This window comes from Engystomops pustulosus, chromosome 5 (assembly GCF_040894005.1).
Source record: "Engystomops pustulosus chromosome 5, aEngPut4.maternal, whole genome shotgun sequence".
NCBI lineage: Eukaryota > Metazoa > Chordata > Amphibia > Anura > Leptodactylidae > Engystomops > Engystomops pustulosus.
The window spans coordinates 171,266,562-171,285,132 of record NC_092415.1 but is presented as its reverse complement, the minus strand read 5'-3'; the positions used below and the strand labels follow the sequence as shown (position 1 = coordinate 171,285,132).

The 18,571-nt window shown below is 40.2% G+C and overlaps 1 protein-coding gene across 3 annotated transcripts in view; it reads right to left on the bottom strand.

Moving 5' to 3' along the window:
- HDAC9 (histone deacetylase 9) overlaps nt 1-18,571 on the bottom strand; it is a 344,873-nt gene that overhangs the window by 220,256 nt on the left and 106,046 nt on the right. For all 3 annotated transcript variants that reach the window (XM_072153802.1, XM_072153804.1, XM_072153803.1), the window contains one exon: nt 5,048-5,089. In XM_072153802.1, the coding sequence (XP_072009903.1) occupies nt 5,048-5,089 (42 nt within the window). The remainder of the gene's footprint in view (nt 1-5,047; nt 5,090-18,571) is intronic.

Genomic DNA, 18,571 nt, shown 5'->3' with positions numbered 1-18,571 from the left:
AGTCCCCGGGTTACATACAAGATGGGTTCCATAGGTTTGTTCTTAAGTTGAATTTGGATGTAAGTCGAAAGTGTATATTTTATAATTGTAGATCCACACAAAAAAAATTTTTTTGCCCCAGTGACAATTGGAGTTTCAAATTTTTTTGCTGTAATGGGACCAAGGATTATCAATAAAGCTTCACTACAGACACCTTACAGCTGATCATTGCAGTCTGGGACTATAGTAACATCCAGAGACTTCAACGGAGGTCACAGTGGGCAGAGAGGTCCGTCTTTAACTAGGGGTCATCAGTAAGTCGGGTAAACAATGCGCTCTTTTGTTTGAGAAGTAGAATTTACCTATAACCCTGTAATCCTTGGCTTCATTCACATGAAGGTTCCATATTGAATCATCTTCTTTGGATCATGGACAGTACCATGATATTAAATATGCTTATGTCGATATGACCTCAGTGTTTAAGCAGCAGTATTTGAAGGGGTATACGGTAATTTTAAAGAAACAAAAACCATCACCATTCATGTAAGTGAACTGTACATCAGGGGGGAGGTTTGGGTGCCATCATATGCAGTTCACGCCTATTTCTTTAACTGTCCGTATCTCATTTTCTGTAGCTCACTGAACCACAAGCCTAATGTGATTTTGAAAGATGAGATTCTTATCTTTAAAGGGGTTGCCCGAGAGTAATGAAAAAAAAAACTAAAGGTTGCCGGAGGGGGCTACTTAAAAAAATAAAGATCTACTTACCTTCCGGTGCCCTCCGCAGGACTCAGCTTCCACCAGACCCGACAACCTTCCGGCCCCCATTCACAATGCTGTGAATAGAGACGGGTAGGCGTGGCCAGGCAACGGCCGGCCGGAAGCTGAGTCCTGCGCTGCTCCGGCGGCTATGTTTGTTTACATGGCGGCCGGACCAGAGCGAAAACAGCGCGGGACACCGGAGGGCACCGGAAGGTAAAAAGATCTTTATTTTTTTTTAAGCAGCCCCCTCCACCCACCTTTATTTTTTTTTCACAACTCTCGGACAGCCCTTTAAATAGATACCTGTTTAGCCTGTTAAAGTGACTCATCTCTGCTGTTTAGCAGATTTGATTTATAGGTAAACAGATGAGATTTAACATAAAGGAGGACTACAAAATCAACAAAATTCACCAGGTTTATCACAGTGTCTGTTGCTGAATGATGAATCTGTCACTCACCTCTTCAGTGGCGTAACTACCGCCGTAGCAGCCGTAGCAGCTGCTACGGGGCCCTTGAGGTTCAGGGGCCCGGGGATGCACGGACCCTGTGTGCAGTGCTTTGCCAAGTGGTCCGTGAATACACTGCTGGGTGCCTGGCAGATGTGTCCCCGGGCCCCTCCTCTCGGTCCCGGCTTCCGCCCACCTGTCTCCTGGCCCACCCACCTCTCATGGATCGCTCAGTACCTGAAACTCCCATTTGCCACCTCCCTGACCCGCCCGCCTGCGGCCCACCAGCCGCCTCCCACCTCCCTTACCCGTCCGCCGACACACGTGACCGCGGCCCGCCTACCCCCTGCATAGCGGCACAGCTGACAACCACCCGACCACGCCCCCCATCCTCCCGCCCGGTGAACAGCCCCCTTCCCCTCCCGCCCGGGAAACGAATCCCCCTCTCCCGCCCCCCCCCCCCCCGGCCCGAGCGCACGCACCCCCCCCTCCTGCCCGAACACCCGCCCGCACAACCACCGGAACACCCACCTGACGCCACAGCCAGGTGATCACCCAAACATCCTAAAAGGTAAGTATACACTTATGTATTTATCTGTGTATATGTATATATTGTATATATATATGTATTTACTGTGTATATTGTGTATATATGTATATACTGTGTATATATGTGTATACTGTGTATATATGTGTATACTGTGTATATACTGTGTATATTGTGTATATATGTATATACTGTGTATATTGTGTATATATGTGTATACTGTATATACTGTGTATATATGTATATACTGTGTATATATGTGTATACTGTGTATATATGTATATACTGTGTATATTGTGTATATATGTATATACTGTGTATATTGTGTATATATGTATATACTGTATATACTGTGTATATTGTGTATATATGTATATACTGTGTATATTGTTTATATATGTATATACTGTATATACTGTGTATATTGTGTATATATGTATATACTGTATATACTGTGTATATATGTGTATACTGTGTATATATGTATATACTGTGTATACTGTGTATATATGTATATACTGTGTATATTGTGTATATATGTATATACTGTGTATATGTGTATATATGTGTATATATGTGTATATATGTATATACTGTGTATATTGTGTATATATATGTATACTGTGTATATATGTATATACTGTGTATATTGTGTATATATGTATATATGTATATGCTGTGTATATATGTATATACTGTGTATATTGTGTATATACTGTGTATATATGTATATACTGTGTATATACTGTGTATATATGTATATACTGTGTATATACTGTGTATATATGTATATACTGTGTATATTGTGTATATATGTATATACTGTGTATATTGTGTATATATTTGTATATTGTGTATATATGTATATACTGTGTATATTGTGTATATACTGTGTATATTGTGTATATACTGTGTATATATGTATATACTGTGTATATTGTGTATATATGTATATACTGTGTATATTGTGTATATATGTATATGCTGTGTATATTGTGTATATATGTATATGCTGTGTATATTGTGTATATATGTATATGCTGTGTATATATGTATATGCTGTGTATATTGTGTATATATGTATATGCTGTGTATATTGTGTATATATGTATATACTGTGTATATATGTATATACTGTGTATACTGTGTATATATGTATATACTGTGTATATATGTATATATGTATATACTGTGTAGATATGTATATTGTGTATACTGTGTATATATGTGTATACTGTGTATATATGTATATATGTATATACTGTGTATATTGTGTATATATGTATATACTGTGTATATATGTGTATACTGTGTATATATGTGTATACTGTGTATACTGTGTATATATGTGTATACTGTGTATATATGTGTATACTGTGTATATATGTATATACTGTGTATATTGTGTATATATATATATATATATATATATATATATATATATATATATATATACTATGTGTGTGTTTTTGTATACGCTGTGCTTATAGTATGTATGTATATGCTCTATATACTGAATATAGTATACGAGTGTAGAACTTTATGTGTATATAAGTATATTAAGGTGTGTATATATCAGTGTATAAATTTGTGTAATTGTATAAACATGTCGGTATAAGGGAACATTCACAAGAACATATGAGGGATGTATATCTGACTGCAAATTTGCTGCCGGATATACCTCTCCTCCTCTCCAGCGCGCCAGACTTGTGCCTGCCAGGCTATAGCCGGGCGGGCACACGTTTATGTGAATGCTGCCTAAATATGTATATTTTTTTAAGGGGAAGGGGGGCCCCATGCAGAAATCTGCTATGGGGCCCAGCCTCTCCTAGTTACGCCACTGCACCTCTTACTACTTGGCTTAGATTAAACCTAAATGAGACTTTTTGGAAAACAGTTTTGCAACTTAGACCAAGCCCACTGTCTACTAAGCCACACCCTTTATCACATAGCCTGGTCCCTTTTCATACATGGAGTCCTGCTATGTATAGGTGCCTTGCTAAGTATGCAATGCTTAATTAATAAGGAGGCTCATCAAAGGGTACACGCTGTGCCACAGAATACCTGGCTAGACAATTTTCTCAATAAGGGCAGTGTGAGAGATTAGGGGTAAGACTGCTGGACAGACAAGCTATGTTTATCCACGGATTTCAAGGACACAATAAAATGTATATATTTACTAGTGTTCATTCCAGACCTGCAATAATTACCAGACATAAATGTAACAATAAAACTATTTTTAAGCATCTTACTGCGTGATCTTATTGTACGTCGATAACTCAGTCCAGAATTGTGCACTTCAACAGAATCTGCGACCCTACAGTGATGTAACACAGTGACACTGGCTGTTGTGCATTAGTCTTTAATAGCTTCCCATTGTGAGGCTATTGTAAGGCATAGCAGGGGGCTTAGACCTAAGATATAAAGAAGTCAAGAGTGCAAAGCAAATTGCCTCTGCTTTATACATTTTTGTCATGCCGAAAGCTTCAATGAATTTCTAATTTGCATGTCACACATACAATATGCAAATGAAGTTATAAGATGTGCCTGGCATCTAAGACAGGTCTCAAAAAGTAGAATAAACCAGACAAAGTTGTAATGAATTCCCCCTAAAGTGTATAAATAATCCACTCAGCATATATTATAGCCATTGATGCTCCACTAGGAAATCCACCATTAAAATTAAGCATAATAAAGCAAGGACATTACACATAGATCCAGGCACTGTGGCTGTGGTGATCTTCTTATATTTGTTATCTATGGCCTCCTTCCTTCTAGAATCAACTTTTAAAGTTATGTTAATGGATCTGCAGAGCCCTTCTGTTCTGCATTTTCAGGGGCTGTTACACTTTGCAGGAGAACTTCCCTTCTCCCACTGTGTGCTGAAACTTCCTCTGCAGCAGTGAGGGCAGAGGGAAAGGCGAGACAGTGTAACAGCCTCTGAAGCCAAAGTATGGAGGGGCCCTAGTAACAACCTCATTAGTATAATGTTAAAATTTGATTTTGAAAGGGAGGAGGCTGTGGATTACTAATAAAAGATTACCACAGTCACGGTGCCTGGATCTATGTGTAAGTGCACCTAGTAAGTAATGCTTCATTATGATGGTAGATTTCCTTTAAATATATAATTACATGATGGGGTGTGTTGTGTGTTGTGGCTCTAAGACTGGTTTTCTGATGTTTCGTGTTCTCTTTCTTGACTGTAAGTGGCGCACAAACATTGTACATAAAACACATAAAAGTGTTTGCAATCAACTTTTTGAAATAAAGTTGTGTATTAATCCAATAGACATAAGAGATGTTGTCACCTTACCCACAATGACTGTTGATAAAACATTTGTCCATCTTTGTTTTTCTATGAAAAAGAGAAGAATCCATAATCAGAAACTTACAGACATAGTCAGAAAGCTACAGAACAATAACTGCCTGGCATTCAATGAGGTCACACTGCTATAGAGAAAGAACAGGAGTGGAATTACCCATAACTCAACCCATGCAATAGCTTGACGGTCCAGTCTTTTGGGGGACCCTAAGCAATTATAGAAGTCAGCTTATTCTGCAATTTATAAAAAAAAATGTACACAGACAATTAGAAGAAGTGGGGAGAAGCAGGACATCAAGCCTTATCCTCCTTGTTGTTTCCCGAAAGTCCCCCAGCAACATAGCAAAACTAGGCAAATGTGTATCTACCGACAATAGAACCATGCATTAATGTGGAAGAGAAGTGAAGGAAGAGAAGACTACTGCAGGGGAATGAGGAAGGTGAGTATTTTTTATACAGAGTTTGGCTGGGAAAGGGGACATTGGAAGCAGAGGGTGGGGGAAGCTAAAACAAAGGGGACTTTGGAGGGGCCAAGGTTCAGGAAAGAGGACAATATAAGTGGGGGGGGGGTGCTTCTTCAGTAAATGGGACAGAAAGTTAGACACACAGGGAGTTAAGGTGGGTTATGCAAACATACATATTTGGCTATGAAACTATGAGACTAGACCACATCCCCCCACCCACCGGTTCATAGAGAAAATTGATATTTCCAGCCGGTTCCTGGGCAAAAAAAAGGTTGGAAACCAATGCTCTAAGGGGTTATGAAGGAAAAGGTTCCACTAAGGCAATGGCATCCCACTATCATAATTTTTTGGGTTTTAGTGTTATATAAGCCCGCCAGGTAAAAAATAATACATAAACAAATGAATATCTTTAAAAAAAATTCTACAGAAAAGCATATTTGAAATCAACATGTCCTTAATGATCCAAGCTATGCAACCATTTGTCACATTAGTTATTCTATATGATAAACAATATAAATAGTTTTGTCTTTGTGCCACCAAAAACACAATTAAAAATACTTAAACTCATGCATCCATACAGCTACCTTCAGTATTAAATTTGTATTATGTGTGCCCGCCATACCGTAGCATGGCAGGCACAAGTCAGCGCCAGGGAGCGGAATGGGGGATGAGCGCTTCTCACCCCGCCCCTCTCTGTAGCGATGTATGGTGCATGACGCCATATTCAGGAGTGTGTCTATGGGGGAAATACATACGGAGTATATACGTCCCCCATATGGCAGTGTAAATGCAGCCTTAGGCTACATTCACACAAACTTGTGATTTCTCCAGTTCTGAGCCCGTATATACATGACATTTTTCAGCTGTATGCGCACGTATTGCACCGTATGTCACCGTATCTGTACCATATTCTTATAAATCCTGGTCTTCCTAGATACAAAACTACACTACTACAACGTATGACACCCGTATTTTATACGTTCCCATAGACTTCAATGGAGCATACAGCTGTAAGAACATGAGAAAATAGGACATACTCTATATTTTTATAAAGCTCACATACATTACGGTACGTTACGGTGACAAATACGGCCATTCAATGTATTAACGTATTGCCCATAGGAATGAATGGTAACGTATTCTTCCTGTATGTACGCCCATATTTATGGCTTTTTTTGTGTGGTCGTGTGAATGCAGCCTTAGCAGTAGATCCTTACTTTATCATTTCCATTCTATTTATAGCCACTTCTGTATTCGGATGAAAAGTAAAATCTTTTTTCTTTGTAAAAATGCTCTATGAAATCAAGATTATCCACACAACTAAAATCGCTTTAAGAAATAGGTTAAAAAAATCGACTTTTAGCTCCAGTCTAGTAAATACGCTAATTTGCAAATGTAAGGAAAATATTAAGTCTTAACTTTACTAATTAGATTATTAAAATACAATTTATCTGCATGCAACAGAGCCATAAAATGTATCATTCCAGCTAACATTGTGGACGACAGAGTAATCATAGCTAACCTGCTAAGAGCCAGGGCTGCTTACACTATTCTAACTATGAAAGTGAACTTGAGTTAAATAACTGGATTCTAGCTGACTAAACTAGTATAAATGCATCCATTAACATCATCAGCTGTCAAGATTATGGAAACAAATACAGCGCCACTATTTTCTTTGGACAACACGCAGAGTAAAAATAATTCTGACTGCTCAGCGCTGAGACAAAGTTCCAGGAGATATTAAATCACATTACAGTCCACAATCATCCCTTTCTCATAAATTCAATTAACTTTAACAAAATGTTATATTTCCAAATTAAGCATTTTGGTGAAAAACAATAAACTGGAAATGTGAAGCTTGAGAAAATCCAGAAAAGACATAAATACCTACAATTATAAATATATATTCTCTTAAATGAGTGTTTTTAGGCCATATATCTGGCTTGCTTGTTCACCTTGAACTACATGTATTACATTGTAATTTTAGTTTTAACACATTTGCAATCATGTTACCTTTCTGTATTTGTATGGATTTTAGCAGTTTCATGTTTTTTGCAGCAAATTTTTTCATTGTTAAAAAAGTTTTTATTGAGTTTCTAAAGGGGTTGGCCACTTTTCAATAAATCTCTTCTATTAGACATAGCTTTGCCTCCTATGAAAGCTGCAGGCTTTCCTTGTTCTCAGCACGCTGCTCTCTGCATACACACACACATCTACAGCATCACTCACTTGCCCTGGACGTCCATATGACGTCCCCCTCCCTCTCACTCACTCTTCTCACAGTCTTTCCACATTGACAGAGATAGGCAGAGGGTGCAAAAAAAAAAATCATACTCTCCTGCTGCACGCTCCACCTATTCGGAAGAGTTCAGAGAAATATACAGGGGCTTAACTTGAAGGGGTGCAGAGGGTGCGGTCGCAACCGGGCCCCAGAGGCTTTGGGGGCCTATAAGGTCTCACTTTCCCATATGAGAAGATTAGTACTATAAACCATACATTATAGTCGGGCCTTGGCACAAACTTTGCACTGGGGCCCATCAGCTTCAAGTTACGCCACTGGAAATATAGAAAGCACCATGAAGGGTCTGCACAAAGTAGGTAGCAAGACTGCTTATAACTCTACTGATGCAAAGTTTCAAAGACATCAATACATTGCTGTCTACAGTTGTGAATCAGTTCATTTTGGAATAGATATACTCATTTGGCTTTAGTCCTCTAGCATATTATTAGGCTTCTTGAAAATCATGCTTGATGTAAAGGGGGCTGCCTTACAAGGTAGCTAAGAGGCAATGTTTTCCTTGTCTCATCCAGGAAAGTATATTTGGATATTTCCTTATCACTTGATGAACATTAAGGGATTATCTACCATGAAGTAAAGGGGAAATTAGGTAAAGAAGTGACCAACCCCTTAACGACATGTGAGGTAGTAGCACGTGACGTGTCGGCTGCGGCTCAGCTCTTTCCATAGACGGTGAGTGTAAAAACCGTGTTTGGTGACAGAAAGCCGGCAGGGCATTGGCGCCATCATATTGGCTGAGATTGTCATTTCTCGGGGAGTACATTTTAATAGATGATGTGTAAAATCCCCATATACTGCCATAATGTAGTATGGCAGTATATGGTAGGATCAATCAGACAACCTAGGGTTAAAGTATCCTAGGGGGTCTGAAAAATAGTTTAAAAAAATAACAAACAAAAAAAATGTAATAAAAGAAATCCTATGAATTCAAATCACCCCCTTTCCCTAGAACTGATATAAATAAACATTTTAAGTATTGCTGCATCAAAAAATGTCCGATCTATCAAAATATAATAATGGTTATTCCCGGCGTTTAATGGAAACATATAAAAATTATGGATTCTTGAAGGTGGTGAGTAAAAAAGGAAAATGCAAAAACCAAAAAGGGCCTGGTCATTAATTACCTATATGGCCAATTTACAAAAGTTCTCAAAAATAATTGCTGATGTAGGTACAGATACACGTAGATCTTTTTGGTGCACAGCGACGCAGCAAAGATCAAATCTACTTTTAAATTTTTCTGTAGCTACTTCAGGGTTTGTTTTGGAGACATAGGGGGATATTTATCATACGCTGATAGCCCCGCCGCTGCAAATTCGCAGCCCGATGTATTGGGACTGATTGCAGCGTAGCGTTTATCCTACGGCAGGCAGGGCCTGGCGTAGAAAAAAACGCAGCCGGCGACTTTTCACGTATGAAAAGTTGCCGGCAGCAGTAAGTGCGCAGGCGCGGGGACAGTAACGCCCCGTGCCGGCCCACTACCGTCCGGCCGCGCCCTCCGTTCGGCCGGCTGCGCCGCCCCCCCTTCACGCCTCTTCGCGCCCCACCGAAATGGGGCAAATAATCACAAAAGCTAGCAATAATCTAGCATTTGCGATTATTTCAGGGCCTCTGCGCCACTGGCGGTGCGCAGAGGTCCTGATAAATATCCCCCATATGTTGTATTGTAATCTTGCCAATTTTTTTACATTTTTTTTTTTGGCACTAGAATGTATTTTTGGTTTTTGTTTTACCTTCATTTATAATGAATAATTCATAATTTTGGTACCCATATAATCACCAGACTGTATGCTCCGGTGTACAATAGTACCTACTCACCTGTACTAGGTACATCTAGGTGCCTGTGAGGTTTAATAGCTATATGAGCATCATTCACTCTGTTGAGATTAGTTCATCCCTTTTGTATAAACAATAGATGGGAATGTGAAAATTTTTTGGATATTTTATGATTTTAACAAACACACAAACCATTCTGCTAGAAGACCTACAAACTATCTACAAGGCAATGAGCGTGTAGTGACATGTGGAGGAGAACACTTGCAGGAGTCCCCTGAGACTGAAGGTTGCATCTCATGATTTAAAAGCTGAGAAGTAACAAGTACAGCACCGAAAAAGACAAAGAGAAATTCCTGCGCATCCACAAAAATGTCCACTGCTTCGGAGCATAAACAATATTAATGACATACTATGTCCTGTCTGTTTTCTCTATCACCTTCTCATGTCGTGGACACCACATTCATCCCATCTCCTATTTTAAGGCAGGGCTTTTCTTCTGTTTGACTTTCAAAGAGGAACCCATTTACCAGTATTTATTATTTGTTGGTGACTGACCACAACTTTTCCATCCACCTAATATTCCCTATTTACCTTGTATCACCATCACGGCTATTATCTTTTTTTCTTGGACAATACCAAAGACTGTTCATAATGGTCTGGTAACAACAGCATGTTTAGAGATGTTCAGCAATCATTAGTGTCCCCAATTTTCACTACAGCAATTTTTTCATAGTATCCAGTGTTTCCTGTAATTATAGCCAGTGAGCAGGACATTAAGGGACCAGGCTACTTTTCCCATTAAAGGTGCTCATAAGCTGAAGATGAAAATTGCTGGAAAATACACAAGATCGGAAAACCCCTTTAATTGACAGTATTTTCTTTGGAAAACGGGAGGTTGTTTTACTCAAATCAGCCAGCACAACTAGATTTTCTTCAATGGGATCCCCCGTATGCCAAACAACGTATAAAAGTATAAAAAGTAAACATTTATTCAGATGTTATCAAATCATATTTTAGATATAAGTTGCATTTATTTAGTCTATCAGAGTAGTCCACCAATTGATTTGTCTATATGTTCTGATCTATTTCTATTTGCATTTATTCCCTGTGTTTGTTTACACAGCTTGGAGCAGTAAGTTTTTACACATTCTGCTCTTCCAGCTTAACATATTCAATGAGTACTATTTCCTAATATAACAGTTTCTCCTTTTCTCTTACTTCTACTTTCAGCTTTATAAGGAAAGATGAGCTGAGCATGGAAAGATAAATTAGAAGCTATGTTAGAAAACAATGCTACTATAACCCAGCAGAAAGGGTTAATCCTCACTGCTCATTGCTGTATCTGTAAATGCATGGGGATTAGTTTTAAGCATGTAGTCAAGTTCTATATACCTTCTATACAGACTGTAATATGGATCTCTACAGAGAGATAAAAGCAGTTACTAAGGGGGACTCTTAATTTTTTACAAAATAAGCATAATTTCCGTATATTAGAAATATGTTCACACATTGAGACCACGTCATACATGTGTGCATGTGTTGTATGTCACCTTTTATTACATATAGATGGTAGTTTGGACATCTAATATTTCACTTTTTACTATAATGTATAGAAGGCATGAACTTTTTAGCAATTTCCTTTTGCAAATGTAAAGGTTCTTAACTTATATTTGGGAAAAAATTTTGTGTGGAAAACTTTCATTCGCTTGTTGTGACAGAATACAATCACAAAAACTTTTGAACTTTTCACGGTCAAACTGGATCTAACAGATATCAGTGTATGTGGACTGACAGTGCTGACTTGTAGCTTACATTGAATAGACCCCCTTCCTAAAAAATAATGCAGACATTAATTTCACCTGTCAGCAAACCACAGATATCAGTCAGCATGTGGATTACGTGACTAATTTATCGAAACCCTTGTATACCAAATATTTGGAGTCTCCTGGTGATTTTTACATGTAGCAATAGTTGTCCATAGCAGTTACACGCTCTGTGTCCTTTACAAGAATTTTGGTACAGGCCAGCGAATCATAAGTTTATGGTGGTTGAACAGTTTAACAAATCAAACTGTCCCATACAAACATATTGCAGCAAACCAGATGTAAAGCAACTCTCAGAGGAATTACCGCAGCTCCAGTTGCTCTCATATTGTAAATTCCAAGAGACAGGAATGTTCTGGACTAAGATACTGTCTACTTAATCAGCCTAAATTAGATTTCTGGAGCTGCAAATAAAGTGAATATGTGAAAATGAAAAAAGAGAAAACAATGTCAACCGAACATTCCCCTAAGAAATGTATTACATAGAAACAAAGCGTGTTTTGCCACCGTGATTATTTTATGTTATTATTATCATGTTAATAAGCAGGTGTAAATAGTAAACTTGGGGCACCAAACAAAAAATGGGTATTTTAGGAGAGGCAGATATCAGCACACTTTACTTGTGTCAATGGCTTGAGAACGCGCTAGGTAGCGTGAAAAACAGCCCGTCGCCTTACTTATAGACACTTACTTATAGATACAGGCTCTGTGACCGTGGTAATCTTTTTATATTTTTGTATCCATTGATTCATCCCTTCTAAAATAAACCTTTAAAATTATGCTAATGAACCTGAGGGGCTCTGGTGTATCCAGAGCCCCTTAATGTCTCAGCATCACAGGCTGTTATAATGTGCATTACGAGTTTCACCCAGCCCTCTGCTCTCTCCTTCCTTTCCTGCTAGTGTAATCTAGCAGCAGCATGAAGTGCATGGTAAAGAGAGACCTGATCTGCTCGTTGTAGCAACCAGAGACAAGACATCTCTGAGGGGCTCTGAAAACACCCCCATAGCCCCTCAGGCACATTAGCATAATTTGATAACAAATATAAGATGATTAGTCCCAGTACCTGGAAACAGGAGTATGTACCCCTGTCTTACCATGATGGATTTTTATGGTAGATTTCCTTTTAGTTGTTGTTTTACTGTATTACATCAATTACATTAAAACTAAGTACTACCCTTATTGTTTATTACTTTGATTATATTTGTAGTGGTAAATTATCATTACTATTTCTACTAGTAGTGGAAGTATATTTTAAGAATCAGGGTAGCATGAACTATTGAGGCACCTGACCACCTGGATACAACAACAATTTGTTTCTTTGCATAATCACTGCAGCAGTGGTGGTTGTATCCAAGGGAAACTATCTTGTTTCTAAAGGACAACATGGCTACTTTTATGGGAAATTATCTTCACAGGTTCATTTTCATACTAACATCCAATTAAAGAAATGTATGTATTTGGCAGGGGGATTGAATTGAATATGAATGCCCAGGTGGGAATGCCCCTTTAACATGCTAAATAATGTCAAAACATCCATTCTTTACTGCAACCACATCACAAACCAAAAAAAAAAAACTTCTTGCACCGCCAAAGTCTGTTGTAACCATAGACTTGTACAACAGCTCTGTACAACATGATGATGTTATGGAGGCAAACATACTCTATGTGGGGGACTTATCATACGCAGGCGCTCATGAGCTGATGGATACATGAGGCGGCTCTGGCCTAAGATGTATCTGGCAACTGTGCTGTACAGTATACAATTCTACGTCGGGTACCCCATACACTTTCAGTCATGAAAGTTAGCAGGCTATAGTGAGCACATAGATCCACTCCACCAGTGGCCGTGCCCCTCTTCACGCCCTCCATGCCCACTTGACACGGAGTTGACATAAGGGGGAAATAATGAAGTTTCATCTCATATGTACAATATAACAAATCCAATTACCGGTAACTCGTTTCCAGCTCACTGTTTTTAGACGACGGGTGTCCGACTGACTTCATAGCGAGCCCTAGGTTATGGAGAGACTGAAAACTTTTTGACCTTGAGGGGGTCAATTGAAACCTTATCCCTATCCCATAAAATATCACTTTTATTTGCTACATTTAAAATGAAAAGAGATGTGGCCCACAAAAGGTTAATTTGTGTTTAAAAATCCATCAATGCCTGCAGATATACTACATAGTACAGCGTTCATCTTCTGGGGTAAAAAAAGTTATAATTACCTTTAACACTCTATTGGGCATTTTATTTTTCTGTTGATGTTGCGGAGAGAGGCGCCAAAAATTTTCTTTTTTAGAAAAAATTTAAACTAAACATTACGCTAAATTATTTGAAACAATTAAAACTAAATATTACACTAAACATTACATAAAAACAAATTTTTTTCCACTATTTCTATCTTTAACCCTAATAAAACTAAAACTGTTAATTTTTAACTAGCCCTGTGTGTCATGCAAAATGTTTCAAGTTATGGCACTGAAAAATAAAGTAATATTCCTCTAACCACTAGGTCCATATGTTCCTTAAAAATGCACAGTCATAAAAGCCTTTTTAGTTAAGGGGTTAAAAATTATGATTCGTACCATGATTAAGGTATGCATCTGTCTTTGCATTTTACCTATGTCTTTTTAATACATATATTTTTTCTTAGCAAATTTTTGCTGTTTTATCAAATCTAACTTTTAAATCTAGTTTTTTTTCTCCATAAAACCATAACTTCTGTGACGAGAGACTATTCTGAATAAATTTCTAGTTGGGGGAATATATATATCTGAGTTCTGTTTTTCTAACAAATCTGTGTTCTTTCAGACATTACTGTCCGATTCTGTGCATACGCATCTTTATAGATAAATGGGCATATTAAGTAATTGTTATTCTAAATTGTCAGAATTTTGGTCCCATTTAGGAGAATAATAGGCTAAATTATTTGCACATGCGGAACATCAAAATCTTTACAAAATGATAAGCGAGCATAGTTTTCTTCAAAGATGAGCTCGAAGCTACATGTGGAAAATGACAGAATTATTATTGTGATTATACAGTATTTTTCTTTCTTTTTTTAACAGACAATGAATCATTTCACACACCTGGCTAATGTATAAAAATGTACATTTTATTTTTATAGAAACTGTATTTTCAGCAAAATCTATTGACTACTACAGAGCCACAACTTTTGTTCCGCTTACCATTTTACTGGCATACTTAAGTTGTTGCATAATTTTGTACCTTTAACCTATAAACTTCTTGATCAATTTAAGGTTAGGTTGTGAGGACTTACAAGCTGTGTTAAAATAATGCAACAAAGTTATGGAATAGAAAGTGTTTTTGTTCGTGGGAAGGGAGAAAGAAAACAATTTTGGAAACACAAGGGCCGCTATATTTTGGAACACTAAATTTATCAATATGTCAAAGTCAAAAATGCTTTGAAAATTATGTACTTGTCATCAGGGAACAGCCCCCATATGATAGATTTTGCAGTAGGCTGGAAGTAATTTTCAAGATGTAGTGCAGTAGAGTTTGAGCAACACCTTCAACTAACTTTATTTCAGAAGCAAGTGAACCATAAAATTAGTGGTGACACAAAAACAGAAAGTTGCTGAACTGTATTTTTTCTGTATATCGTACGATACAAACATCTGTTGTAAGAAATGCATTATTTTGTGTCAAGTATTTGTATCGCACATACTTATTGTCAGGCTCAGAGCTAGTGAATACTCTGAACCACTGCGGACAATGACACAAGCCGCTACCTGGGACCAGAGTCTAAGTGGCACCCGGTTTTCACCAGAGCCCACCGCAAAGCGGGTTGGACTTGCTGCGGCGTGGTACCACCAGGCATGACATGTCCTCATGGCACAAGATCCGACAAGGCAGGAAGGGAGGTGCCAGATTCATAAAGGTGGAGGTGTTCAGCCAGCGCACCAATCAGCGGTGCGCACGGACCTCGGCCGTGGATCCGGAAAGGGTAGAGGTGAGTTGCATGTTTGCAGACAAGGAGGGGCATGGGTGAGCCCAAGACCCACAATATGTGTCACACGGCCACCCGTGACAGCCTCCCCCTCTTCTTGGGTCAAAGAAATCTTTGCAGGAGGTTACGGTCCAGGATATTCTGCTCAGGTTCCCAAGGTCTCTCCTCGGGCCCAAAACACTTCCAGTCAACAAGGAAGAACTGCTTCCCTCTCATGGTCTTGATGTCCAGAACCTCTTTTACCGCAAAGACATCCGCAGAGTCAGCCTCTGGAGCAGAAGGAGGAGGTTGCCAAGAGAAGCGGTTCAGGGTGACAGGTTTCAGAAGAGAGACATGGAAGGATTTCGGAATGCCCAAAGTGGGAGGAAGGCAGAGCTTATATGCTACAGGATTTATGCGCTTCAACACCTCGAATGGATCAAGAAACCGTGGACCAAGCTTGTAGCTTGGAATCTTCAATCTGACATACTTAGAAGACAACCAGACCTTGTCGCCTTGTCTCTTATCAGCCTAGGACTTGGTGCAAGCAGAGGCCTGAAGAATTGACTGGCGGGTCTGTTCCCAGACAGATTTGAGATCCAGTATCAAGTCTTTAACTGCTGGGACTTCTGAGGGAACAGACAGAGGAAAAGATGGGCAAGAAATTCATCCATAGACCACAAAGAAAGGAGCTGCTTTGGCAGCCTCAGAGTCCAGAGAGTTATAGGAGAACTCTGCCCATGGCAACAGACCGCACCAATCATCCTGTCGAGCAGAAACAAAATGGCGGAGATAACAGCCCAGAGTTTGGTTCACCCTCTCCACTTGGCCATTTGACATGGGGCAGACGAAGGACCTGGAAGGGTAATAAAATGCTAAATCTTCGAAAACTGATCCATCAACACCCAGATAACGGTATTGCCAGAGGAAGGTGGAAGGTCCGTGACAAAGTCCATAGCCATGTGTGACCGTGGGCGACTGGGTATCGGCAACGGACGGGAAGGCTTATTATGGGCACAGGATGTGCAGCATCCCACAAAGTCCCGAACATCCTTGGCCACGTCAGGCCACCAGTGGAGCATTGCACCCCAAGACAAGAATTTTCCTAAAACAAAATTTTCTTCCACAGAGCAGGTCAGACAAAGGTCTTGCCAGGAGGGAGCTGCCGAAGATCCACTGGGGCAGCAACAACCAGTTGCTCGGGAGGAATAATGTGCTGAGGAGCTGGTTCTTCCCCAATGACATCGGAGGCACAAGAGAGGGCATCCGCCTTGACATTCTTTTACGCAGGATGAAAATGAATCAAAAGATTAAAATGTGAGAAGAAGTTTGACCAGCGGGCTTGCCGAGGATTAAGGCGCTGCGTTGTCTGGAGATAAAGGAGATTCTTATGATCCGTACAGACATAAAACGGATGGTGAGCTCCCTCCAGAAGATAACGCCACTCTTCCAGAGCTAGCTTCATAGCCAGTAGTCCTCTGTCTCCTATGGAGTAACTTCTCTCTGTAGAGGAGAAAGTCTTATAAAAGAACCCGCATGTAATGGTTCAACCTTTGGGCCCTTTCTGGGTGAGCACTGCCCCTGCCCCTACTGAGGAGGCATCTACTTCCAGGTGGAAAGGCTTCTCTATATGAGGCCAGGTGAGAACTGGGCCTGAGGTCAAGGCAGACTTTAATTTACAGAAGGCCTCTTCAGCCGCCGGGGGCCAGAGACAGGGATTAGAGCCCTTCTTAGTGAGCGCTACAATAGCAGACACTTGGGAGGAAAAATGACAGATTTTCGGTAATAGTTTGCGAAGCCCAGGAACCTACTGGGCATGGCCATTGAAGGACCGCTGATAACTTGGCTGGATCCATCTGTAGACCCCTGTCAGAAATGATGTAGCCAAGAAGGGGAAGGCTCCTCTGATGGAACTGGCACTTTTTAAGTTTGGCATAGAAGCGACTGGCTCTTAGATGGCTGAGGACTTGACGTACATGGGACCGATGGGATCCAATGTCAGCAGAGAACACCAGTATATCGTTGAGATGAACCACGACACAGGTTTATAGTAAATCCCTGAAGATGTCGTTGACAAACTCCTGGAAGACAGCTGGTGCATTGCATAGTCCAAACAACATAACCAAATACTCAAAGTGCCCATCACGGGTGTTAAAGGCAGTCTTCAACTCGTCATCCTTTTTGGTCACATAGGAGAATCCTGCACCAGCCGGAGGAGAGGATTTATGAATGAACCCCCTCTGCAGGTTCTCTTTAATGAAGTCCGACATTAAGCGGGTACACCTGACCCTGAGGAAGAGATGTACCCGGCAGAAGATCAATAGGGCAATCATAGGGACGATGTGGAGGTAATGTCTCTGGTTGTTTCTTTGACGGTATGTGTTCTATGTGCAGGGAGCATTGGGTTATAAAGCCCCTGCACAGCTTGGGATCTCTGTCATATTTGTCGGGCATTGACAACCATAACCTGGGCTCAGCAGCAGGAAGACAAGCCAGGGCAGCAGAAGTCACAGGAACAGTCTCAGGAACCTGTTGCTAATGCTGGGTGGCCAGCAGCTGTTGCAGCATGACGGTAACTTGTCCCGGCTGTTCGCGTTGTGCGGCAATTTCCCGGGATTGCTGGACCACAATGGGGGCAAGATCGGGCTTACCGGGAAGTGGAACCTCGGCAGGATCCATGCCCGGATCTTACTGTCAGGCTCAGAAGTAGTGGATCCTCTGAACCACTGCGGACGATAACACATGCCACTACCTGGGACCGGAGTCTAAGTGGCACCTGATTTTAACCAGAGCCCGCCGCAAAGCCAATAATAAATGCCTCTCCATGTATGGACGGAACCCAAGACCCAATCCCCACCCTGAAGCATGGTGGTGGCAGCATCATGCTAAGGGGATGTTTTGTTTCATCATAGACTGGGAACCTGGTTAGAGCTGATTGGAAGATGAAAGGATGAAAGGAAACAGGATCCAGGAGGAAAACCGGTTACGATCACAAAAGAAAAATTGGCAAAAAGTCTAACTGTGCAAATCTGGTAGAAACATACCTCAACAGACCTGCAGCTGTCACTGGTCTAATGGCGGTCCTAGAAAGTAATGACTCTGGGGGGCTGGATACATATACAAACCAAAGTATAAATCACCACTCCTGCCATGTCTGTTTTATTTAAAGGGCATCTACCACCAGGATGAAGACTGTATGC